The 25,247-nt window shown below is 41.5% G+C and overlaps 2 protein-coding genes across 16 annotated transcripts in view; one reads left to right on the top strand and one right to left on the bottom strand.

The window, feature by feature from the left end:
- The window catches only part of DOCK7 (dedicator of cytokinesis 7), a 96,137-nt gene that overhangs the window by 34,885 nt on the left and 36,005 nt on the right, over window positions 1-25,247 (top strand). For all 15 annotated transcript variants that reach the window (XM_035333524.1, XM_035333523.1, XM_035333521.1 and 12 more), the window contains exons 13-22: window positions 1,009-1,102; window positions 2,730-2,892; window positions 17,643-17,760; window positions 18,645-18,715; window positions 19,065-19,203; window positions 19,382-19,483; window positions 19,744-19,830; window positions 20,607-20,838; window positions 22,127-22,291; window positions 23,517-23,686. In XM_035333524.1, coding sequence (XP_035189415.1) covers window positions 1,009-1,102; window positions 2,730-2,892; window positions 17,643-17,760; window positions 18,645-18,715; window positions 19,065-19,203; window positions 19,382-19,483; window positions 19,744-19,830; window positions 20,607-20,838; window positions 22,127-22,291; window positions 23,517-23,686 — 1,341 coding nt within the window. The remainder of the gene's footprint in view (window positions 1-1,008; window positions 1,103-2,729; window positions 2,893-17,642; window positions 17,761-18,644; window positions 18,716-19,064; window positions 19,204-19,381; window positions 19,484-19,743; window positions 19,831-20,606; window positions 20,839-22,126; window positions 22,292-23,516; window positions 23,687-25,247) is intronic.
- ANGPTL3 (angiopoietin like 3) lies at window positions 4,590-12,873 on the bottom strand. The gene is made up of 7 exons (XM_035333526.1): window positions 12,291-12,873; window positions 11,177-11,287; window positions 10,175-10,292; window positions 9,349-9,462; window positions 8,597-8,692; window positions 6,546-6,818; window positions 4,590-5,223 (listed from the first exon to the last, which is right to left on the bottom strand). Exons 1-7 carry the CDS (start codon window positions 12,786-12,788, stop codon window positions 5,042-5,044), a joined length of 1,392 nt encoding a protein of 463 aa, XP_035189417.1. The 5' UTR covers window positions 12,789-12,873; the 3' UTR covers window positions 4,590-5,041.

Below are 25,247 nucleotides of genomic sequence, written 5' to 3'. Positions count from 1 at the left end.
TTGGAGTTTGCAGATGTTATCTTTGGGGTCTCAGTGACGCATAACAGTATAGGCAGTACCTTTTACTTAGGGTGTTAAAATCTAGTTATGTCTTGTATTTACCAAAAACTTAGAAAGTGAGGGGAAAAAAGTATTACAGTATTGCTAATGCAGCTATTCCATCCATTGGCTTTGTTCTGCAGCCCTTTTTGTAATACACGCCAGTTTAAACATGGCCATTAAATAAGTAATGATCTGCAGAAGCATATGTATTTACTTTGGTATCTCTTGGCTACTTTGAAACAGTTTGCTTAATTAATTTATTTTGTAAAAATTGCAACACGTTGATTTAAGTTTGTAATTCTTTTTATTTTTGATCTTCCCTTCCTTTAGTATCTTTGAGTACAATTAACTGAATACCACTGAGCATTTTTATCCTTTCATTTGCTTTTTCTTTCATACTGGGTTTTATTACCTTTATAATCAGGTATCTTCTACTTTTGGTAGCTAAAGGGTGGCAAAGTGACATTTTCTATACTGTTATAACAAAATCTTGAGCTACTAGAATGTGGCACAAGGAAGATTGACAGCAAACTCCTTCCAGTTCCCACTGTTCATTAACACTCCTCTTGACAAGTAAGACTCTTTTAGACTTGTACCAAAGAAAAAGCAGGGGAAAAGGAAGGAGGATCACAAGGTGAATGATGGATATTTTTTCAAACCATTATACTTGCTAAAAATGGATATTTTGGGGAAGTCTTTTAACAACCATTCTCAGTTTTAAAAAAGATAATATTGATGGGGAGACAAAAGGTTTTCACTGAAAAGTTCCTGCAGCTGTCACGATGATTAATAAGATAAAAAGGAAAGGAAAAGGGATGGAGAAATTAACTGTAATTTAGCACGTTAATGTTAACACCTTGTTCTGGGAAGGTACATTTTGATGTCAGAGGAGACTACAGTATCAGATGGTTTATTCATGCTCTCAAGGATTGTGTAGATAATCATTTTCTTCCTGACACCCAACAGGAGGGTGATCGCCTGAGCGATGAAGATTTGTACAAGTTCCTTGCTGATATGAGACGGCCATCATCAGTATTACGGAGGCTGAGACCCATCACAGGTATTGAACAAGATCTTTCTGGCTTATGCACATTAGGGTTGTTAAGTTAGTCCTTCCTAATTGCCACCCAATTCTTATAAGCAAGTAGATGAAAGAAAACCTGGGAAGTTGTTGACAGCAGTCCCAGAGGTGGCCTTTTGGCAGTTTTTTCACTGATACTCACAGCTTTGCCACACAGAGTAGCATCTGTGAGAAGAGGATACAAACCCCGAAGCCCCAAACCCAGCAGGGGCTGAGGAGCCTCTGTTTCCCTGAGTAAAACGCTACTCTCCAGCTGAGAGGAGGTCTCTCTGCCGGCTACCACTTGGTTAGTAGGAACAGATTCCATCTCTGTTTGAGAAAGAAAAATAGAAACACCAGCGTGCCAGAATTGAAACATCACCAGTCCCTGACCTATGCTATTTCTGACAATATTTACTTAACCTGCTCTTTAAAATCTCCATTGACAGCAATTCTACTGCTTCCGTAGATTATCTCTCCCAGCACTCCTCTGTCTCTCTGGTGAGATTAGGTATTAAGAAAACTTTCTAAAATTATGTTTTTGAAAAGTAACCTGATTATGGTGTGTCCTGCCCTCAGGGCGGTTATCGCAACCTTTCAGATACCTGAATACTGTTATTAGTTCACTTTTCCTCACGTCCATTTTGTAGTAGACTAACCAGTCAGGGTTTTTTTTCAGCCCTTTGATAGAGGTTGTGATTGTAAAATTGCTTGTGGTTTTGTTACTCTGTTCCAGGGCTTCTTTAATCTATCCATGCTTTTCTTCAAGCATGGTGCTTTAAACAGGGTACGCTCTTCCTTCTGAGACCTCCTCTGTAGCAAGCACAGCAGAGGAATTTGTCTCCAGTGTCTTACACATGAAACTGCACAAATATATCCTAGGATGAGTTGTACTCAGTTATCAGTGTGGGTCCCTTCCAGCTCAGGATATTCTGTGCTTCTGTAATGGTTGTAGCTTTCTTCTGGACACTGGCTCTTTGTCACTGTTGTCAAACAGCACTTTTGTACAGAACTGATCCATACCATTTATATATATATATATATATCTGTATGAGTGGTGTCTCCTTAAAGCAAGCCCTTCACTCTTATATTGAGTTTCACCTTCATCATTTGATGCCATTTCTCCACTTCTTCTGTTCTCCAAATTTTCACAATCATTCCAGCCTCAGTGATATCCACCAATACTGTGTGCTGTCAGTACTGTCAGCTGACTTGCTAAGGAAAATATTCAAAAATCTTGTTGCAGATTAAGTTTCAGCAACTTGTGATATATCCTTCCAGCTTGATAGGCAAGATTCCTGATGAGATTTTGAATATTGTTTTTAGTGCTACCTGGGTTAGTAGTATTATGTAGACTGTATTTCCCCAACCTGCCTATGAGAACAGCATTTGAGATTTAAGATACCTCTTTACTGCTGGTTCTTATTAGCTGGTACTCTGATCATCCTAGGTATCAGCTTCATTCACTGCAACTTGTTTTTAAACAGATCCATATTGGCTGTAATTTATCACTTGTTTATTTATGAAATTAATATATAGGATATTAACCTAAAGAAAGAAAGCATGAACAAGCTTTATTGATGTATATTTAATTTCTACTTATAATTAAACCATTTTCTTCTTACAGCTCAATTAAAGATAGACATATCTCCAGCTCCAGAGAATCCCCATTACTGTCTAACTCCAGAGCTGCTGCAAGTCAAACTTTACCCAGACAGCAGAGTTAGACCTACACGAGAAATCCTGGAGTTTCCTGCCAGGGATGTCTACGTTCCAAATACCACGTACAGGTTAGTTTTGAAATACATCTCACATTTCAAGGCCAGAGAATGGCAGGTCCAAAAATTCCTATCTTATCATCTGGTTTGTTGCAAAACTTGCTGCATCAGTAGATCTGCTGTGCCAGAGAGACAGAAAGGGTCCAGACTGACATAGCAGAAAATTCACAGTTGTCTAGGGATGAACACGGTTGTGTAAAACTTGGCTATGAACAGGGACGTGAGAGAGGTTTCTCTATCTTGCAAAATTCAAAGTGGAATTTAGTTGAATTCTTTTCAAATTTGTCTAGGTTTTAAATTTTGTCTGTGTGCTAAAGCCAGTATTCTCTTACCAGTTTTACTGCTTTCTGGCACCTTAAATGGCTTATTTTTGTCTTTCAGTGGGGGATAAAAATGAAGAAAATGCATAATCCCTTTCATATTTTTGTTCTGATTTAAAGGCAATTTCCTTGTTTACAATGCTTTAAAAAAAAACCTGAAGATCTACAAGAATATTTTTTAAGTGTTTCAGAAAACAACAACCTTTCTATAACTAAGTGTAGGCAGGGAGCAGATTTCTTTTCATTATTTTTCCTCTATTAATTTAAAGCTCTTTCATGGTATCATTGAAGATAATACACTTCTGAATGGTGTTGCCTTCATCTTCAGTTGAGTAATTTCACCAAATTACTCACAACATCAGTTACTTCTTGTCATAAAAACTGGATAAATACAGACCAGATTCTTAGAAAACAAAGCTTACAAGAAAGAGTTTATTCAAGTTCCACACCTCACGTCTTTTCAGAAGATTTATTTATTTATTTGTGGTAGAGGTTAGACAGGTAATTAAGCAGCACAAAATAGACCGGTACAAATAAGCAGCACTATGTATTCTCTTCTTTGTGATAAATCCATAAAAAGTAACAGTATTTTTGCAGTTTCTTTGTGATTAGCACATTCTATTCACAGTTGTATTTAGTTACAAGTTAAGACCATTTTTGTATGGTTGCAAATGAGATAAAAAAAAATCTGTACTGTACAAGGGTTATATAAAATATACAAGTCAATATGACTCAAGATAACTGCAGAATTGGGGTCTTTGTCAATAAACACTTCTGCAGCACTCCACCTGCAAGCGTGTCAACAGTCCTGCTGCCTCAGAGGCTGCCTTCTGCAGCTGAAGTTAAACAAATGTGAATGTGTCCTCAGGAGCAGGACCAGCACTGTCGCGTGGGTTTTGCCTATAGGGTTCATCGGATGGCACCATTGACTCCATTGGAGTTGCCCCCAGGCAGTTACTCAGCTGTTCTCTATTTGAAAGGTGTTTGGTCATGTGCTCACTTGGTCTTTCATTTCATTTCTCAGTGAGCTATATGAAAAGGTCACAAAGGGATGGGTCTAAATCCGTTCCAGATGAGAAGAAACGATCTCTTACTCATTTCAGGAAGCTTTGAAGCTTAGCCCTTAAGTTTCAGTTTGTAAACACGGTTCTTAAGCTATTATTTGAAGTGTGATATCTAAAAGATTAGGTCTGTGCTTCGGCTTACTTGATGTGTGTGTACACATCTACAGCTGTGTCAGTACAGTGCTTCAGCAAAGATCGGCCTGACCTACACCACTGAAAGTTTGTTTGGAAATACACAGATCCCTAAAACGGGGGGTTACTCATCTTTTGTTTGCTCACAGAAACATTCCACAACAATAACATGAACCAAACAACAAATCAGTCACTTTATGAAACAGAATTTCTTATTTTTCCTACAAATTAACACCTAAATGTCTTCTGTAGCATTTTGCCAGCCCTTTATATTTGCTGAAACACTTTTCCTGTTCCCCCCTACACAACCCAGAGACAAATGCAACAGCCTGAAAACCCTTTCCCCCAAGCAATATTATCTAATACGTGAACAGGCAGCCGATTCCTAGGCACTAGGGTTTGATCCTGGGGAGGTAAAACCCTACTTAACTTATAGCAGGTTGACATTTGGGCTAGGGGGAAGGAGAATACTCACCAACCGTATGGTAAGGCCATCACACATGCCTCAGGCTTTGTGTCATTGGAGAATACACCATACAGTGTATGGATTTGGATATGCATCTGTTACTAAACATAACATGAATTTCTCTGATGTAGCAGTGTTCAGTGTATATGTTCTGAATTCACATGCGTCAGGTTAAGCATTCAGTCAAAGCTTTTTAGATCTGTTGGGTGTATCATTATTTTGGTTGATTTGAGCAAGTAGTATCTTCCTTTCTTAGGCTTCCAGTATAAGCCTTTTCTTCTGTCTAGTCTTCCTTTTGATCTTGGAGCGACGTATTTCCCGTTAAGATTGGTTTCCTCGCACTCGCTGTGCCACCAGCCTCCTAAGAAAAAAGATTGTAGTGTCAGTTGTACCCTGTTGTGCTCAGTTTCTGAGTACAGTTTCCATTTGCAACACAAATCGTTTTTAGGCCATTTCTGGCAAAAGTGACAATCACCCGCTATACCCAAATGAAACGTTGCTTGCACATAAACCCACTAACACTTGCCACTTGAAGGCCACCACAGAAATGTGGTGCTACCTCTTACTGTCAGCTTCACACAGAAGCGGTGCTGCGCAGAAAACCGCGTGCACAAATGCAGGAGGTAACCTGGGAGGTTACCTCCACACTTTCATGTTTCCTGAGACCCTGCCCAGCAGACTTTCTGATTTCCCAATGCTTTTCTCAAGTCGAAGCAGGTAAATCTCTGCATCTGGAGGCTGAAGAGCCTTTGGTAAACAAACCATGTTTTTTATTGGCCATGTCCTTAACCACAAGCTTGAATTGTAAGCCCAGTTCTGCCTTGACTGTTGTGCGAAATATAAAAGTCTAGCACTTTGGAAGTCATTACCCATCTGCTCTGTGGTCATTAGAGCTGTGTAACATGCTCAGCATTCTTTCAGATGTAACAGTATTCAAGCTGAGAATGACACGTACAGAATGTTTGCTGCACAGAGTTAGGTGCCTGGCGGGCAGTTCTGTATCCTGTAGTTTAATGATGAACTGCTTTTTGCATTGGTTGCTTTTTGCTATAAAGTGGCAAAACATAAAAGCTTCATTAAAATCAAAGAATGTGGGAACCCTTTAATCACATTATCATGAAGGAGAAATGTCTTCAGCCTCGCTTCTTTCTTCCTCTTTTGAGAGTGATTGTAGCATATACTATTGACACACAGCTAAAATCTGGCTTTGAATGATGGTGAGTTTCCATTCTGAACTTTTGGCTTGTAGTCAAAATGGAGCCAAGAGTCAGTTTTGCTTCTCTTTTTTTTTTTTTTTTTTGCAAGAGGAGATGAAACAATCCAACCTAGGCTGCCCTACTAGAGCAGGCCGCAGAGGAGGACCTGCCCTTTGCTTTAGAGCTCAGAATCTCTGCCCAAGAGTTTGTCTCAGCTGATGCTGCTGGTTCTGTTTCTAATGCTGGTCATTTACACAGCCTCACCATGCTTTAGTTTTGCCTTCTATAAAACAGAAAGATGATGCCTCGCTGTAGGACTCAACAAAAAACATCTCCTGTTCTTTCCTGCAAGGACAAAGATGCTGCTACCCTCCCTTTTTGTTTCTAAAGTCAAGCAAAGACCGGTAACCACCCACTAAAGCATGCTACCATCCTTCACTTAACAAGGAAACAGCCACTTCAGTGTACCCGGCCGGCATACTGATACCTAGATAGTTTTCTGGGCAGTTGAAGTTGTTTATTGCAGCCATGTCATGGTCTGCAGTTGAGAACCGCAGCTCCATCTGCTCGGGCAGCGCGTTGGGGATGCTCCCAGAGATCCGTGAAAGCTGAAGTGTGTAGTCTGTCTCCGGGCCTCCCAGGTCGAATGCATACTCGATGTAACGTTTATTATCTTTCCAGTCCTGCAGCTCGATCCGTAAGATGTAGTCCCCTTGTTGAGTAATGGCATAGGTCTTGTTCAGGCCGAGCCAGAATTCCTCTGCAAAGTCACAGTAAACAGATGGTGTGAATGCGGAGCCTTTAAAAAAACATTTATCATGTTTTTCAGATATCAAACCCACACCTCAGGTAACTCATTCACCTTTAAAATATCATCATTTGAAAACATGTATTTAAGTAAGCAGTGCAACGCGAGAATCAAGAGGTGTCAGAGGTGAGGGTTTGGGGACAGAAGTTACCAGGCGGAGAGTTAGTGGGGGAAGGTGCTAAACTTTCCCTAAAAACCCATATCGCTCCCCCTGCTATTGAATTTGTTTTTACAGATAACCTGTGGTTGGTATATGTGAAAATATAGTATTTAAAAGGATTTATTCATTGCTTTAATTAAATCAATAATATGAGCCTTGGGAACTGTTGATCTTTTCAGAGGTCTCCTGCTACATTCTTTTTGTTTACCTCTTCTTAATTGCACACTGGTGATCAATAAAAGCTAGAGATATAAATGAACTGGAGCTTCTCCCACCTCTTGTGAAACTCTGGGTGGGAGCTCAAGACATTTAAAACACGCATGATTGGACCTGCGTGACAAATGAAGCAAATGACATACATAAAACCTAATTGCAGTCGTTGTTTTTTACCAAAAGAACTGCAAAACTAACCTGAGGTTTTGATCCCCTTGTATACAGAGTGAATTTAACCTGAGCATTTTTCTTTTGCTATCATTTTTGATTAATTGCTTCATAAATTGTACTCGTAACTAATTATCAGAGCCACTGGTGTCAGTAGGTAATTGCCCCATGTAGAAAGAGTACAGCTGAATGCCATACATGCAGGTGGCATTTAAAGCAATAGACGACAAGATGAGTAAAACACCCCACAATTTACAGGTGTGGAGCAGTAGCCTGGTGTTTTCTCACCTTAGAGCATGCAGCACCGAACTGACTGGTACGTGGCTGAGCATAATGCCATCCTCTGACACTGAAAAGATGTGGCCTCATGTTGGTTTAATACATGGGAATGGGAGGCCAGTAAAGGGGCAACCGTAGCATTCAATACGATCAGACAAACTGTGCGGGTAAAAGTCTACCTCAGTTGTGAGCTGCTGTCCCCAAACGGTGAAGTTTTAATCTCTGCTGTGCCTACGAAGTCACAATATTTTCTAAACCAAAGTAGGCTCATTTCATTGTCAGAGAAAAACAGGAAAAATACTCTGGATAGGGAAGCTGGTAGGCAGCTCTTGGTGATAAAACTTCTTTGGAGTTGATAATTAACAGGTAAATGTGGGTGTTGCCTCGGCCTGGCCAGCCAGGTGAGGACATTGGCCACCACGCGGGACACCAGAGGTGGTTGTGTAAGGGAGCACCCCCCACGCCGCTGCAGGCGCTCTTGGAAAAAAAAAAAAAAAAAAAAGAGGAAAAAAAAGACGCATCAGACGGTGGTTCTAAGGGAAACGTGGTTGCAGAAAGGTTGAGAGAAAGTAGTGAAAGCACCTTGGTGAGGTAGTGTGTTTGCGTGTTACTTCAAAGCATTGCGGGGTGCTCCTGTAAATAATAAAATCTCAATAGCTAAAATAGCATTCAGAACACTCTGATTCAGACTTGATTCAGCAAAAGTTTCTAGACATGTTTGAAGTTGTGTCTTGGAGAATTTTACTAACGTAAACTTTCTGGCAAGTGCTTTCTGGTATTCCACTAATGAGGCAAGCTGCTGAGATTTGTCTGTAGGTTTTGTCTGCTCTCATGTGGACACCTTTCTGAGAAAACTCAGCTTCTCAAATCAATTTATGCAAAGCAAAGAAAGCAGAAGCAGCATTTTTACCATTGAGATCACCAAACCCCTTGGCATAGGCGTCCCAGGTTTGGTTAAAATCTAGTGATCCGTCCACTCTGTTCTGGATTACGGTCCAGGAAGTGCCTGCAAATGCGAAGAGGAAATAAGTCACAAACCTGGCTTAAGTCTTTAAAGTACCGGGGAGAAAATGCAGCATAACAAAGTCCACCAGCCCCTGACACCCAGACGGTGCTGCCGTGGCTGCCCTTCTGCTGCCTGCCTTTAACTGGTGGTGTTTGACTGCTGGGAGCCCAGCTCCAGATGAGGTTTGAAGTGTTGGAGGCCACGGCTGGCTAGGACGGCTGAGATCCTGCTCCTGACCAGGTCATGACAACCTTGTTTAACGAATTTCAACAAACGTAAGCAAAGGAGGGTTTTGCACAGGGCAGGCCCATGTGGCTCTGTGTACACATCCAAGCATATCCCATCGCCCTGTCACGTTTGCACCAGCGTGTTCCCAGCCAGCTGCGGCGAGGAGCAGCGGGGAAGCTGGAGAGGGCAGAGCAGCACTGCAGGGTGCCAGAATGGGGGAACAGTCAGCTGGCCAAGCTACATGTGGCCTCTAGACATTGGCAAAGGAAACAGCCAAATGGGTTTCTTACTAAGTTAGAGCTTGGGTAGGTGCTGTGCATTTGGTCTGTGACGATTCTGGGTGTGTACTTTGGGATGAGAAATGGCTTTTTGGCTTATAGAAAACTACCTATGTGAAAATGGGACTGTTGCTAGCACAGCTGTCTTACCGAATTTTGTTTCACAGTAGACATCGAAAGCTTCTGAGCCATTGGGCTTAATAGTGTAAGTGCCACTGGTCTGTATGCCGCTGTTGTAGAGAGCAGTGCAGTCAGGAGCAGCACCTAGGAAAGCAAGCGCCAGACAATTACAAACCCTGTTTTGGATGTGGTAAGTTTTAATTCAGCTTTGTGACTTGAATTATTCCATAGAGTAGAGCCAACACAAAACCTGGAACAAGCTTTTTGGTCTTTATCTCGGTAAAGGTCTTGAAATGGGCAAACTGCTTTGGGCATGGTAGTACTGCTGCCAAGTTGTGCATATATTGGGCCCATATTGGGCCACCTACATTTAGGTTTGGCAAGTTCTCAATTCAGATAATTTTAGAAAAACTGTAAGGCTTGAGACTGGATTCTGGCAAATGGACTTTTCCATCCCTCAAAATTTCCCAATTAATACTGATCCCTTTGCTGCAGTTCAAAAATGCATCTCAGCTTTAAAGAAAGCTTTTCCAAACCCTGAAATCAGCTGAAGTAAATTAGTTCTCTGTTCATACTCTCTAAGACAGGCATCAGAAAGTGGCAGTAAAAGTATTGCCACATGGAGTGAATGGAGGCTGAAGACTGAGGCCACGATTATGGCATAAATCTGTGTGCCATCCCAGAGACAAGTGTACATACAGCATGGCTAAATAGATTATGGCATTTTCCAAAACAGAAAATCCAGCTCCTTCCAACAGCACTGTATATAACATAAAAGCATTTTGCTTTTGGTCTCTGACAACTAAAAACCCAAAGCACTGTATTGTGTAGTCGCAGCTAAGGCGTATGGTCTCACCTTCATATTTGTATGTTACAGCTGTGGAGTTGTGCACAAAAAAGGGGGTGGTCTCTGGTTCTGTGTGCTCCCCAGTGAAGGAATTCTCTGCGAGTTCCTGGAGCTCTATGTGGTTCAGCTGGGAAGAAGTGTAATTACAGACTGTTAATTTCCCAAGGCTCTGAAATTAGGAGGTTCATGTACCAAACTGAGCAATGTCATTCAGAGAGTAATTTTTTACATGAACATAACCATTTAAAATTGCCAACTTATGACATAAAAATAACTCGAGAACCACACTGGTGGATTTCAAGTGTATGTACGGCAGCTGTTTGACTGCTCAGAAAACACAGGATTCATGAGGTGAGCTCAGACAACACAGGATTCATGAGGTGAGTAAATGACCAGTTCTCACGAGGTACACCTTAATGGGCAAACAGATTTAACTTATTTCCTCAGGTGACATCACTTGGACGAATAATACCGACATCTGAGAGCACAGAACCCACAGTTCCTTTTATAAAAGGCATTTTCCCTTTATAGCTTCCTCTTAGGAATAAATTAAATACAGGCACGTCAGATACCCAGCGTTCGGTTACACGTGTTGAGCTGCAGCACATGGCTCCCTGTTGAAGTGAATATTGGAAAAGAAGAAAGAGATAGAAAGTAATGATGCTTAGAAGACCAAGGGAACGAGAATAATAGGATAGATAATAATAATAATAAAGAAAAAGAAAAATAGCAGTCAGGAAATAGAGCAGCCTGGTACTGATCGACAATGCTTTGGAGCTGCATCCTCAGTCGTGTGCCCTAGCCACAGCCCCTAGCCTGGCAGCACAGCAGTCTTTCACCCAAAAAGGTGAAAATAATGGCATTTTTGTGGTCAAAATTGCTTATAGCCTTCTCTGCACTACCAAAATATGAAAAAGAGGGATGGCTGACTGGAATGAATGGTGGGGCATTAACTCCTTCAGCGTTATGAGAGGCAACGGATTCAGAAAAGAGTCGTGATGGTTACTGTACCTTGTCCTCCAGCTCCATGATTTGGTTGTGCTGTTTGTCGAGCTGTGCATGCTGGTCCTCCACGATTTTCAGAAGCTGCTTGATGTGGTTGTCCTGCCGCTCCACAAAAGCCTGAGGACAGGAAGGGAGGGAGGAGAGTTGTGGTTAGGGGCTGCAAAAGGCCTTCACAGGGGCACTTCCTCAGTAACTCATCACAGGGGCAGTTCTGAGAGGCACAAACCATTTAACATTGCCTTTTCCGTGGGACTGTCCACTTTTCCTCTAAAGGTGCAAATTTCTTTGCCTCTGAAATGAACACCCAGCCTTTTTTTAACCTTTTTTTTTTTTTTGAGGAAAGCTACTGGCAACGTCATAGACTTCTGTTGTTATTTTCCTCCATTTTCATGTGCAATTACATTCTGTGGAGCTGGTCCTTGATTCAAACTAAAAATATGGCACTGACAAAAAAAAAAGGAATGATGCCCAGTGTTTAGGGTGTTAGCTTGGGATTTGGAAGATCAGGATTCAGCTTTCTGCTCTGACATGAATATCCAGTGTTTTATGCTTTTGCAGAATGCAGTTACTACTTCCTTTTCCATAGGAAACCTTGTACCCACCTATGTATTTCCATGTATTGGCATTAAGTCTATTAACAGCTGCAAAATTCTTTGGTCCTGGACGGTCCCTACAGGCACTGCAAATATCCCTCAGCTGAAACTTCCTGCTTCTGTGCTGAGCAGGCAGTTCCTAGTGCATTGATTTGTAGTGTGCTGATGACATAAGAAGCTATGGGCTTGCTACTCAAATCACTTTCCTGATTTAATTTTTTTTTTTTCTCATTGTAATTACATTTTTTTAAAAAAACACATTTGCAAAATCTGAAAAAGATACAGAGCCTTACCACTTCACCATTTTCTCACTGATTTCACTGGGGAATTATACTGTAAAATAACCCCCTTGTCAAATTACAGCACTGATTCTCATAAGGTTATTGCAGTGATTTATTTCTCAAAATACACAATAGAACTACAGTGTGGATGCAAGGAAAAGATGAGCTTTTATTGTATAACTACCAATAATAGCATTACGATTTACTTTGGCTTTGTGTGACAGGGGTTTTTACAAATTTACTTACTTTGAGTGAAGAAATTTCATTTGTCTCTTGCACTGTAGGCTGGGTAATGGCCAGCTTAGTGACTTTGTCCTCCAGTCCCCACACCTTCTCCTGCAGCTGGATTTTGTTTTGTATGAGGTCTTCAATCTTCAAATTCATCTCCTGCGAGAGATTCTTTATCTCTTCGTTGTTGATTTGCAGTCTGGCAGTAGTTTGTCGGAGTAGTTCTTCTTCTTCTTTGATTTCACTGGTTTGCAGTGAGAGCTCATAAAAGGACTTATCAAAAATGTAAAGTTTTTGAAAAATGTCATTCATCTGCCCCTTTGTCTTATGCACAAAGTCCTTAAGACCGTGCCCAAGCTGGAGGAGTCCGTTGGCTAAGATTCGTACATCATCTAGCATGGCAAATCTTGATTTTGTCTCAGGAGATGCGGCCGAATCAAGGGCAGAAAAGTCCTTCTCAGCTCTAGCTGAGAGAGTGAGTGGGGCAGTGAATAGAAAGATAAGAATGATTTTCATGATTTCTGCTCCTGTTACGCTTTGGTTGTTCAGGATGCAGAGACTTTTCCTAATAGTTTTCACTGTGTGACTGTTCTGTGTTGAAGAATTTAATCTATATATACTCCTCTTCATTTTAGAAGAGGCAGACCAGCGAGTTGATCATTAAACTGTGTGTATTTGAACGAATGTAACCCCTCTCGAATCTAGGTTGATACCTGGGAAACCTGAGAGCCGGGCACGTTGCTGATTAAGCTGCCTCTGAACTTTTCCATCTGCCAGACATGCTGTTATAAAATGTTAATGATGATGTATGACGTGTTTTTGACACAAGGCTTTTTTAATAGATTAATTGTGGGTCATAATCTTGATAAGGCCTAAATTGCTTCTTGTTTGTGTTGTCTGATTCCTTTTATTCCTTTAGGATTATAAAAGGGTTTACGCTGCTCGAGAGCACTGGATGCTGCATTTCAGGTTATGCAGCTCTTTGATAAGCTGTGGAAGGGCACAATATTCCCAGATGATTCACACAATCTGATTCTCATCTTGTACCGTCTTCTGATGTAACTCATCGTACCGCAGTGGATTTGCTTGTCAGCTAGTTCAGATTAAGTGAGAAAGGGGGAATTAGGTCCAGAGATTGTCTGGATGTGATTCTACTGTCTTAAGGTTTGTGCAGTAATTTACACCATATAAAGCTTATTTTTTAAGAGCTGCTTTCCAGAGGTGGGTGAGATAAATAATACCCTGCTTACATTTCTCACCTTACAATTTCCCTTGCTGTTTAAGATTCACACTGAATAAAACAAGTCTACGGGTACTCTGAAATAAATGTCCAGTTCTGCACTGGGTCTCTGCACGGAACCGTGTATATTTCTCAAGGAGTAGTGCAGTATGAATGAAAGGTATTTTTCTTTCTGTAATCTCTTATGGCAATCCAAAACTATTTTCAAAATTGTTATCTCATACAATGAATTTCTTTGGTGATGAAGGGTTGATAATGTGCAGGTAACCTGCCCCTTCCCCCCTAATAATTAAATAACATGAATGTATTTTAGATCTCTGATTAATTGGTGAATATTTTGTACAGGCATGATTTGGCTTCCTGTACTGTCTGAGCAGCCTTTGCTTCACTTGAACTGCAGCGTGGTGTTAACCAGCTCTTCAGATATTTCAGCTGGACAATCCTTTTGCCTAGAAATCCCTTTTGAACTAGAAAGAGGCCTGAGATACGTACAGACCAGTGCAGAGATAACCTCATGACCCTCCTAGTTCTGTCCATTTCCATACAGCTTGCATTAAGGCAGCCTGGAGGCTTGCACTTGTGAAGTGCAGAAAGGGAGGTTCTGGCCAACTCAACGCCCATCTGGTTCTCTGCTGCTGCCCTTTGCAAAGCAGGAGCTGAGCCCCCCCTTGCATGATGCTGGGCTGCATCTGCTCGCTGCTGGCAGGTGTAGCACGTGGTAGGGAGCAGCTATGTGCTTAATTGCTCATTTGAGACTGGAAGGCTGTAGGCAACAAGGAATTTGGTTATGGGCTGTCATTAAAGAAACTCATCAAATCCGTGTTTGCCCGGTCCTGATGAAAATCTGTTAGAAAAATTGCTAAAACAATTAGGGTTGTTCACTGGGTGGTGATCAGCCTGAAAGGTTTGCATCAAGTCATCATTCCTGCAGCATTTTCTCATTTGTTAACAGCAATGGAAATAGATGAAGAGATACTCAAATGAGTTAAAACAAAACAAAAAACGTGCAGGATCTGGTTTGCTCACATATTGTGCCTGTATGGGAAGTTCTTGGGGATCTTAACAGCTTACCTCTGAAACGCTTGATAGTTTTTACTTTGAATGGTAGACTGAGATAACATTCTACCTGATAACCCCACTTAAACAATTCCAGTGCTTAAAAACTAGATAAAAGGTGCTTTCAATGTAGTGGTATTTTCTGTAGGGAAAGTCCTCAGTCTGTCACTTGTGTAGATGACGTTTAGGTAAAGTTTTTATCTGGGCCTGACGCTGCTCTGTAATAGGGAACACAGTCCAGCCTTTGGCATTCGACACAAGGATTTGGACTGCAAAACTTGAAGAACTGGTTGCAAAAGTTAGGAAAAAATAAATTTTAAAAAACTTCCGAAATCCACTTGAAAGTACTTGGGGTGGCAGCTCAGCCAACACGTGGTAGCTCAGCACGGAACGGGATCTTGCTTGTCCCCAAGTGCTGCTCAGACGAGGCACTGCCCCGTGGGAGGGTTTGCTTTGCAAAGGGGAAAGGCAGTCAGAATGCTCTGATGTCAAGTGTTAAAAATTCACCACTGGCTGCTAAGCACATGCAGCCGTAGATGTTTCCATATTAATGCCAGCACCAATGAAGTCAAGCAGTGCTAAGTGCTCTTGAAAATGCCACCCTCCAGGTCTTGGATGTCACAACAGTCACACAGCCCACACGCAAAGCGGGACTCAGGAAGACAGGGGAAAGAAGACCCTCTGGTATGATGCAACCATAAGATTTGGGAGCTGTGGAAACCATAAGGGGGAATCCTGTCCCTGAGAGCTGTTAGCCCAGTCAAGAAAAGATGTATTTAATAAACATGGTCCTAAAGATCTTTGATACACCTGGGTGACCCTCTTTAAGTGGGCTTTAAATGATTTTTATAGTAGGAATAAAGCAAAGAAAAAGGTCTCTGGGATTTACTGAAAAGGAGAATTTTAATAACGGGTAGACATCCCCTTTATGAGTTAGGACCAGCTCTTTATGTTTTAATATATTTATGAAGAAATTTGGAAAATGGCTACAATCACATTATGTAAATATTTAGGACAGTGCCTGGTGCCATTATTTCCAAGGCTTGGGAAGCCTTTGTACTTCAGCCGTTCATTTTACGGAGGTAAAAGTACTTCTGAGATCTGTTTGAGATAATAAGATAAGCTTTGCCTACATTTTGCATGGCATTGTAATAAAGGCTCCAGACACAAGTCCTTGGGTTTAAAGCTTCTGGCTGAAACTTTTATTGGTAGCAATCTGTGAATAATATCTTCAGGAGGTAGCTGTTACTTGGAAGCACAAGGATTAGCGGTCCTTTTGTTTTGTCAGTGTACGTCAGGTGTGTTTGTTGGTGCTGCAGTGTTATTTTCGTGGTAGATCCTTCCCCTCACTGTTTTCAGAGGGTGGCATTACACCTCTGGTGTCCTGCAAGCACTACTGAGCTTTGATATTTGTGCATACAAGTAATGAGATGAGGATTTACAGTGTAATGACTCAAAGGAAAGAGGGTAACAAGGTGAAACTGATAAAGCAGCATCTCAGGGTGGCTGTTAGACGGGGGATATTTTTCTCCTTACTGTATGTAACTGCTCAAAAAAAGCATGGTACCTCCACCGGGAACCTCTCTGGAGAGAAGCTACCTGAGGAGTAGCAAGCACCCACCTCCCCCACTGCCTTATGGTGGGATCTGTGCATTTAAATTCCTCTGAGCAACACGAGCTTCTTCCTAATCATACAGTGCGTGATAATTGTCCTCTGAGTCTTCGGGGCCTTGTGAGGCAGCAGAGGGAGGAACAGCCTATGTTGGCATGTCACAACAGCTCTAATGTCTGCTTGTAGCTCTCATTCTCTTTCAGGGTCTTAGCATATCTCTCATCAGGCTGTTGAAATGACTCCTTTTCTCCCAGGCCGCAGCAGAAGAGCTGGTAGGAGAACTGCAGGCTTGGTTCAGGTTCCTCTCTGCTATCCAGCGTAAATCAATCCCCAGCACAAGACTGCCTTTAATATAGGGTTCCTGTAGCCAGGCTTCCCAAATACATTAAATCCTTCTCTTAAGCGCTAATAATACTTAATAAAAGTTTTATGAACAATGTACATTTTAGAGTAAATTTTCATATCCATTTTCATTTTAAAAAGAACATCAAGGAACAAATGTATTCATGCCAGAACAAAGTAATTTAGTAGAGCCACAAAAACGGCACAGGCCCCCTCTGAAACAGTAAGAGAGCGTTGATTAGGCAAAGCGACCAACGGGGCTGGGATTCAAGAACTTAATTCAGCATGAAGGACTTGAAAGGGAATAAATTTCCCATGTGCCAGCTAAGCATATTCCTCTGCCTGGAGGGGTGAAGAAGTCTGGCTCCGTAATACAGCCCCGCGTAGCCTGACAGAGCTCTGCATCCACGCTGCCCGCAAGGAGGTTCCTTCTCAGGCCCTTAGACCTTTCCTTAGGCCCAGCGTTAGGTGGTAGTGGCAGAGAGGGGGGCACCCAGGGATATCAGGGAGCAAATGGAGTTGAGAATATCAGAACCAAGTCCTTGGATGGGATTAATTTGCCAAAACTCTGACATCTCAGCTGACAGTTTTGGTTGATCCCCATCTTTCACCGAGTGGGTACTGGGGTGTGGAACTGGAGACACCATCTCCTCTGAGGCATTGCAGAGATTGCCTATCTGATGAAAATGCAAAAAATACAGACATCTGTTTAGTTCAGTCCATTGTCAGAGGAGAGGTGTAACCTGAATTTATCACAATGAAAGGAATTTTTTTTAAAAAGTCACAACAAAGAAGATATTCAGCAGAAACCAGCCACTCTCCTGAGATGTTTTCTCTCCACTTGAACTTGCTAAATAATATAATCACTGGGAAATTTTTGATATTTTTTTTCAAGCATCTTTATAAACAGTAACTATTCCAAAACATCACGTGAATTAAGACTTTTGCTGTCTAAAAGAAGAGGTCATTATCAAGAACACAAGTGTGGGTGTGCGCTTGTGTTCAAGAGAAACCACCGACTAATGGAAAATAACAAACGCTTTGCTTAGGGTGTTAAATAACGGCATTAATAATGGTGTGAACGCTGTCATTCTAACAGAGCTGCCTTTGTCTCTTGCAGGAACCTTCTTTATGTCTATCCTCAGAGTCTTAATTTTGCCAACCGCCAAGGATCTGCCAGGAATATCACTGTCAAAGTCCAGTTCATGTATGGAGAGGACCCCAGCAATGCTATGCCGGTGAGGGGAGAGCTTTGTGCTCAGTGTGAATGCTGCATGCCGACAAGACAGGTTACACATTACAGCCATAAAATCCCAGTGTTAAAGAAACCTCACCAAAATGCCTTTCAAAATACAGAGTTCCAGGAAGCATACAATTAGAATATCTCAAGGTGTTTATAGAGGGCGTTTATATGGAGTATGCAAAGTAAAAATGTAGTAGTTAGCATTTTAAAGCAAGATGCTGGCGGTGGACACCCAGTGTTTGCTTCCATGAACGAAGAAGTTCATAGAAGAAACGAAAACGAAAGAAACGAAGGGTGATAGTTACACTTGTGTTCGGTGCCAGAAGTGATCAGCACTTGGTGAAGGTTTAGGTGTGAGAAGCCTCCCCCCAGGCTGTACTTGTACAGCTCTTGTGAAACTGCCCTTCCTTGTAGTGTGGTTTGAGACTTTGTGATGAAAATCCCTGCAGAGAAGTTTGTCGTTACTTACTTGTTAATTTTCTCTGTTGTCCTTAGTTTGCCTCATCTAAGCTCTGTTGGCCTGATTCTCCTGATGTTCTCTCCCTTCCCTCCTTCCCTCTAATTTCTCCTGAATTCATAATCTTCCTGATTTTTGCCCTTTTGCATCTGCAAAATATCAGGGAAGATCTCTCGTTGGCTCTGCCTGGCAGTGGTTACATGCATCAGTTCTTCAGCTGTATCTGTGTGCATGTGTAAATGGGATTATTGAAATTGGAAACTCCTCAGTGACTGGGTAAAATGTTGCATAGAAGTGAAGGAGCATATACCAAGTAGTTGCAACTGCACAGACTCATTAACAGAGCTGTAAATGGGATTGTGAAATAAATTCTTGGCATGATTTTATGGGGGATTTCTGTTGATTTTTTTTCTTTTTTACAGGTCATCTTTGGCAAATCTAGCTGTCCTGAGTTTTCCAAAGAAGCTTACACAGCTGTAGTCTATCACAACAGGTAAAACATATGGCAGTTTGTAAACACCCGTGGCTCCCTATGGATGTAGTGTGGTTCCACCCAAAAGGAGCTTTACCACTGTGAATCTGTCTCGTTATTTATGGAGCAGTGACTGCATAGCACCTACAGCAACGCCCGCAGGGTCAGTTATGCTGCTTGCGTATTTTTTGGGCTGGAAATGCACACTGGAAGTTTTTCCAGTCCTTGGTAATTAGAAAGTGAAGCCTTTAATCTCTTTGGACGGTCCATGTAACTCATTCCTTCCAGATAGTTAAAAGATCTCAAGCATGAGATAGTAAACCACGCTGCTTATATTGATGACTCAGTTGAGTGTCTGGTCTCTGCACAGGTCTCCCGATTTTCATGAGGAAATCAAGATTAAGCTTCCAGCCACTTTAACCGACCACCACCATCTGCTTTTTACTTTCTACCATGTCAGCTGCCAACAAAAGCAAAACACTCCCCTAGAGACTCCAGTTGGATACACCGTGAGTGTCTGAATTTCAATCTATTTTTCAGCTCAGGATACATTCATAATGCATTTAATTGCAACTTGTTTATCATCAGCTCATACCATTGTAGAGTTCGAGATAGTCAAGCCTGCAAAGTTCAAGAAAGCCTAAAGAAGATTTTTTTTTCTGATTTTTTAATTCCTTCTCTTTAAAGTGGATACCGATGCTTCAAAATGGGCGGTTAAAGACTGGTCAGTTCTGCCTACCTGTTTCATTGGAAAAACCACCCCAGGCTTATTCAGTGCTTTCTCCAGAGGTGAGTTGTTCTTCACGTTGAAAATCAGCAGGAGAATACTTCTGTCAAAAAAGTGAGAGGATGTATGTGTACCTATATGTTTATGTGTGCGTGCGTGTGTATTTTTAACTCTTATTTCTTAAATGCTAAGTTTCGACAAATGTGTGTCTTTATGCATGGGTACACGTGTATGATCTGACAGTAAAATGACAAGAAATGGCAATTTTAATGAGAACTTTGCTTTCCGGCACATCCCTATTCATCTTTCTGCTAACCTGCAGGTTCCGCTTCCTGGAATGAAGTGGGTGGATAATCACAAAGGAGTTTTCAATGTAGAAGTTGTTGCTGTATCATCCCTCCATACTCAGGTACATTTGTGCTGTAATTAGTCATTGGAACATTAAGAGTCTGATAGTCTTTTGACAGTTGAAATACTGTCAAAGTTGATACTGTGAAGGGTACAGTAATTACTTGTAGTGAAATTGCAATCTCATTTTCAGTTCTGAGCCAGCAGACCTGTTTTTCCACATTCTGCTGTGAGTATATTTGAGAGGTTGTGCTGAAAAACATGAGTAGTTTGGCCTATATTCACAAAGGCTGAATGGCCAACGCTGTTTTCAGACCTCAGACTGTTGTTTTTTATTACAACAGATCTAACATGCAGTCCAGGCATATGTTTTCTTGTTTTTTCCTTTTTCCCCTCTGCCTCTTTTGTTTCTCTGTATATTTTTTGTCTGTCTTTCTTTGCTCCAAAATGAATGATGGCAATCATGTTGACTCATCATTTCAGCTTTTAGTTTATTAATTCCTCATATTTCATTCTGATGTTTTTTGTATATTTTATTTGTGCTGTAGTTAGTACCATAACCTTAGAGCGTTTTTGTCTGTTTTTCTAAATTCTTAGAAATGCAGTCTGGGGGTTCTCTAGTTTTGCCCTTACTGTTTCTGAATATTGGTTGATCTTAGTTGAATTAGACATATAGGCAGAGCTCTCATGTTGGATTTCTGCTAATTTTGTGAGATTAAATAGTTGGATAGAAGAGAGTAAAAGACAGAGAGATAATCTCCCATGAGCCACAAGTCCACAGAAAGTAGTGTTCCATTGGAAGCTTCTTGCTGATTATTGTTTTTTGCTTATGTGTAGGACCCTTATCTTGACAAGTTCTTTGCACTTGTCCATGCTCTGGATGAGCACATGTTCCCTGTGCGAATAGGAGACATGAGAATTATGGAAAACAACTTGGAAAATGAACTGAAGAGCAGCATTTCAGCTTTAAATTCCTCTCAACTGGAGCCGGTAGTGCGATTTCTTCATCTCCTGCTTGACAAACTGATTCTTCTGGTAGTAAGACCTCCTGTCATTGCAGGCCAAATAGGTATTTTATTTAAGTTTTATAGAGAATTACATAGCTGAGAGTTTGACACTTCCAATTTTATCATATTTATGTAGAAATAAAGAAGTCCATTTTTATGCTTTATTTTAGTGCCACTAATATACCATGTATCTTCAAAATAAAACATGCTGGCATCCAGATCAGTGGTGACATAACACAGGAGCAATATTTAATACAGAGGTTTTGAAGAATGGCTAGTAATTTGGTGTCCAACTTGAGATACCAGAAAGGAGCCTGACTTTTGTAAATTGGATGCCCAGCACTTTCTTAGCTTTGGAGCCAGTTAAGGTGTCTCCATACTGACATTCAGAAGCTAAGACTTTAAACCTCACTAGTCACCTTGGAAAACCTTGAAGTAGGTAAGTTAAGAAGATGTAGATGCTGTATGTTCCTGTAGCTGTTGTGGATCTGATGCAGTCAGCATGAATAATCCCTCCTTTTGCTCCCTGTTATGGGTTATGCCTAAATGGCAAAACTGAGCATTTAACAAAACTTACATTCTTGTTATTTAAAATGGTAATTGGGATTTTTAACAGGAAACTGGAGTTTTGACGTGATGGAGTATAGGTAACTGACACTACCATGAAAATAGCAGTCATTTGTTTTAGAAAGGTTATCTATTGGAGGAAGAGTTTTGCTTAAATGTTTATTTTTTATTTTAAAGCTCTCTCACTTTATAAGTGTTTTGTTTTGGTTTAATTTATCTGTATGGAGGACTGAAGACATTAGTGTCTAGCCTTGAAAAAAACTAAGATTTCCAGTCTCAGTCTGAAGTCTGGTTCCTCCCTAATTTGTTTAAAATACCTAGCCAGGCCCATGTGTGATTTTCTGTACACATTTTTAGTACAGAATTCTTTTTTTGAGAACAGAATGAAATTGTTCTTTTTATTTCCTCATGTTTTCCTCTTTAGAGGAAATAGTTGACTGAGGAGACTATGATAAATATCCAACAGGTGTTATTTATCAGTTAAACAAGGATCTTGTTACCATTGCAGTTTGTGGCCAAAACTGGGCTAATTCCTGGAATCGGACCTATATTCATTAAATGTTATTAAAATAAGTGGAAAATTATCACTGCCACACCTGTCTTCTTCTCAAGCTGTTTATTAGATCTACTTCAAATACCAGCTTCATTTTTTCTTGAGAGATGCTCGCTATACTCTAGCGAGCTTCACCATTTATCCTTTAGAAGGTGGATGAAGTGCATATTCAGGATTTGACTGTGGCTATTGTTGAAATCTAAACCAAACTTCTAACTTACTACTTTCAGTTAACCTGGGCCAAGCATCTTTTGAAGCAATGGCATCGATCATAAACAGACTTCACAAGAACTTGGATGGAAACCAGGACCAGCACGGCAGAAACAGCCTTCTTGCTTCCTATATTTATTATGTTTTTCGCCTACCAAATACCTATCCCAACTCGCCATCACCAGGTAGCTCTTTTTTCATTTTATTTCACGTCACAATTTGTTAAAAGCAAGCAGAAAGTGCTTACTGGCGGGTGCTCTGAGCTCCAATTGCATGGCTGGTTCCCTGCCAAGCCTTTTTATTAACTTTATGATGCAGTGTTGCCATTTAGAAGGTGAGTTTAATTACAGTTAGCCACGTCAGAGTTTTAACTATTTGATGGTGTTGAGTGTCACTCGTGAAGGAGCACAAGGTGAAAATATGGCAAAATTCTATTTTTTTTAATTTGGTTTCCATAGAATCATAGAATGGCTTGGGTTGGAAGGGACCTTAAAGATCATCCAGTTCCAACCCCCTGCTATGCACAGGACTAGATCAGGTTAGCCAAGGCCCCATCCAACCTGGCCTTGAACACCTCCAGGAATGGGGCATCCACAACTTCTCTGGGCAACCTGTGCCAGTGCCTCACCACCCTCTGAGTGAAGAATTTCCTCCAAACATCTCATCTAAATCTCCCCTCTAGTTTAAAGCCATTTCCCCTTGTCCTGTCATTGTCTGCCCAAGTAAAAAAGTTGCTCTCCATCATTTTTATAAGCCCCATTTAAGTATTGTTTTCTGTGGCAAGTACATGGATGTGGTACTTCCTGGCCTGTTTTGCTTCCCAGTCTCCTTCATTAGCGCTTCTGGACTTTTATTGGACTTTTATCCCATTCCAACAAAAATTGATACACTAACAATGGCAGCTAAAATACTGGAGAACAGGTGTCTGGGTGCAGGAGGGAAACAAACTAATTCCACCTCTGCTGAGAGCAAGGGAGGAATCTCTATGGGTGGAGAGATGGTGTGAATGAAAGGCATAGAAACTAAGCTTTGGAAGGACTGTTGTTCACAGCACTGGCTTCTTGCCTGAAGCGGAAGATGTCTGAGGAGGTCTGGAAAAACTGTGTGGTTAAAACTGTGCCCAATCTTCAATGGTTTTCCAGTGTTTGGTCTGGCTAAAGACATACCTCACACTGGGTGCCCAAAGCCACTGGGATCTTCCTGCTTCCCACAGATCAGTGAATACAATAGGATTTTAATCCCATCACCCTGGTGCTTACCGTGGAGCACCAGGCAGGGGAAGCATGGAGAGATTTCCTTATGAGCCAGACCCACTGCTCATACACAGGTTTTGCTGTAGCAGGCTGGTGTAAAGCAGCACGGGATCAAGGCTGCTGCTGTAACAGAAGGTTCTTTTGTACAACACCGTAGGTCCTGGTGGCCTAGGGGGATCAGTGCACTATGCCACCATGGCTCGATCTGCTGTACGGCCGGCAAGCCTCAACCTGAACCGCTCACGGAGCCTCAGCAACAGCAACCCAGACATATCTGGGACCCCCACCTCGCCTGATGACGAAGTTCGCTCCATCATTGGCAGTAAGGTATGAATGCACTGCTGTGGGTTTTAGGGGGACTTCAGCATCTTTTAAGTATCTAAAGAAATAACGGGAAGTTTTTATGGGTTTTCCTGTGAGAAGGAAAAATGGCCCCTTCTCAGGCTTTTTCTGGTGGTTGCTGGTAGCATACCTGACACTCCAGTCACTGAAAGTTGTTGCTGATCTCTGACATGTTACAGACATCCTTACAGTGTTAGTTCCACAAGCATGGTAGTCAAGCCAAGAGTCCTTCTGGACTTGCCTCTCCAAGACTAGTAAAAACAGAAAGGTTTTACTACTTTAGTTTTCACATGGCAAGCAGCTGTGTCCTCTGACCAGCATTGTAATGTCTCCCCAAACTTTGCATCCCCTACTTTGCCACTCTTTGACCCTTCTTACCTCCCAAACCCAAACTCTCTTCTCCTCTGTGTTCAGCACTAACGGCTGCTCAAACGCTTTCTGTACTTACCTATATCCAGAGCAGGTACCTTGCACACAGCAGGAATATTTCATGGCCAGAGAGATTTTGGATGGTTAGTAATTGAGCCGTAGTCTGGCCAGCTGAGCTGCAGAGTGAATTTATGGTGTGCTAACTCGAGCACCCACGATGACTCCCCACACCTTTAGTACTTGCTAAAAGTGGGTTTCCAGTGAATGTGGGCAAATTAATGCAGAGCATCTAGAGTGGTCTTACTCCAGGTATTAGGTGCTCAGGGTGTACATACACATGTTTAAGGCATGCGTGGGCCTAGATTTGTACTGCTTAGCTTCAGGTACGTTGTCTGTTTTGGAAGCATGGTTGTACCTTGTAATCAACAGAGAGAAAAAAGCTCCTTGACAGACAATTTATGCCACACAAGATAGGAATTGCAGAAGTGCCTCCCCCTCTGGTGACTCCCAAGCATTTAGGGCTGCTGCAGCCCCAGTTTGAGCTCTTCAGTTTTCACCAAAAAACAGGTGGTACGAGCCAGGCCAAGCCTTCTGTGTTGGTAAATCCCTTACCTGAGAGGAGTGTCTTAGTTCAGTTTGGGTTCTTTTTTCATCTCTAAACTGTGACAACTTACCCAAGATGAGACACTTTCCCACCTGTGTTCCTTGACTCTTTCCAGCAGAGATGAATTTCTGAGCCCTTTCAGAGAGCTATTATATTTGATCCTGTGGCAAAATCAGTGAAGGTTTATTAATAAAGCCATCAGCCCGACCAGGCAGGCTTGACACCAGACCTGGGTTTTATCAAAGCAAGAAAAACAGCGTGAGAAAGAGAATTCTAATTTTAAATGAATAATAATGAGATTTTCTGACCAAATAGGAGGCTGAAGAAGTGTGGGTAGGCAAATCATTATTTCTTACGTCAAAGTTTGGACTGAAAGTCTTAAAATATTTTGAAGACCACTTCAGTATCTTGCTAATTAAACAGCTGTGACCTTTTGTGAAATGCCATAGGCACTAATGTGCATATGGAATTTACACAGGGTATCAGAAGCTTAATATGTGCTGGCTTAGTGAATAATGTCACAGTACAAAATTAAGAGAGATTTTCTTCTAGAGGTAGTCCAGGCTTTAAAAA

The sequence above is a fragment of the Oxyura jamaicensis genome, chromosome 8, assembly GCF_011077185.1.
Source record: "Oxyura jamaicensis isolate SHBP4307 breed ruddy duck chromosome 8, BPBGC_Ojam_1.0, whole genome shotgun sequence".
In the NCBI taxonomy this organism is placed as follows: Eukaryota; Metazoa; Chordata; class Aves; order Anseriformes; family Anatidae; genus Oxyura; species Oxyura jamaicensis.
This window is presented reverse-complemented; position numbering and strand designations above follow the sequence as displayed.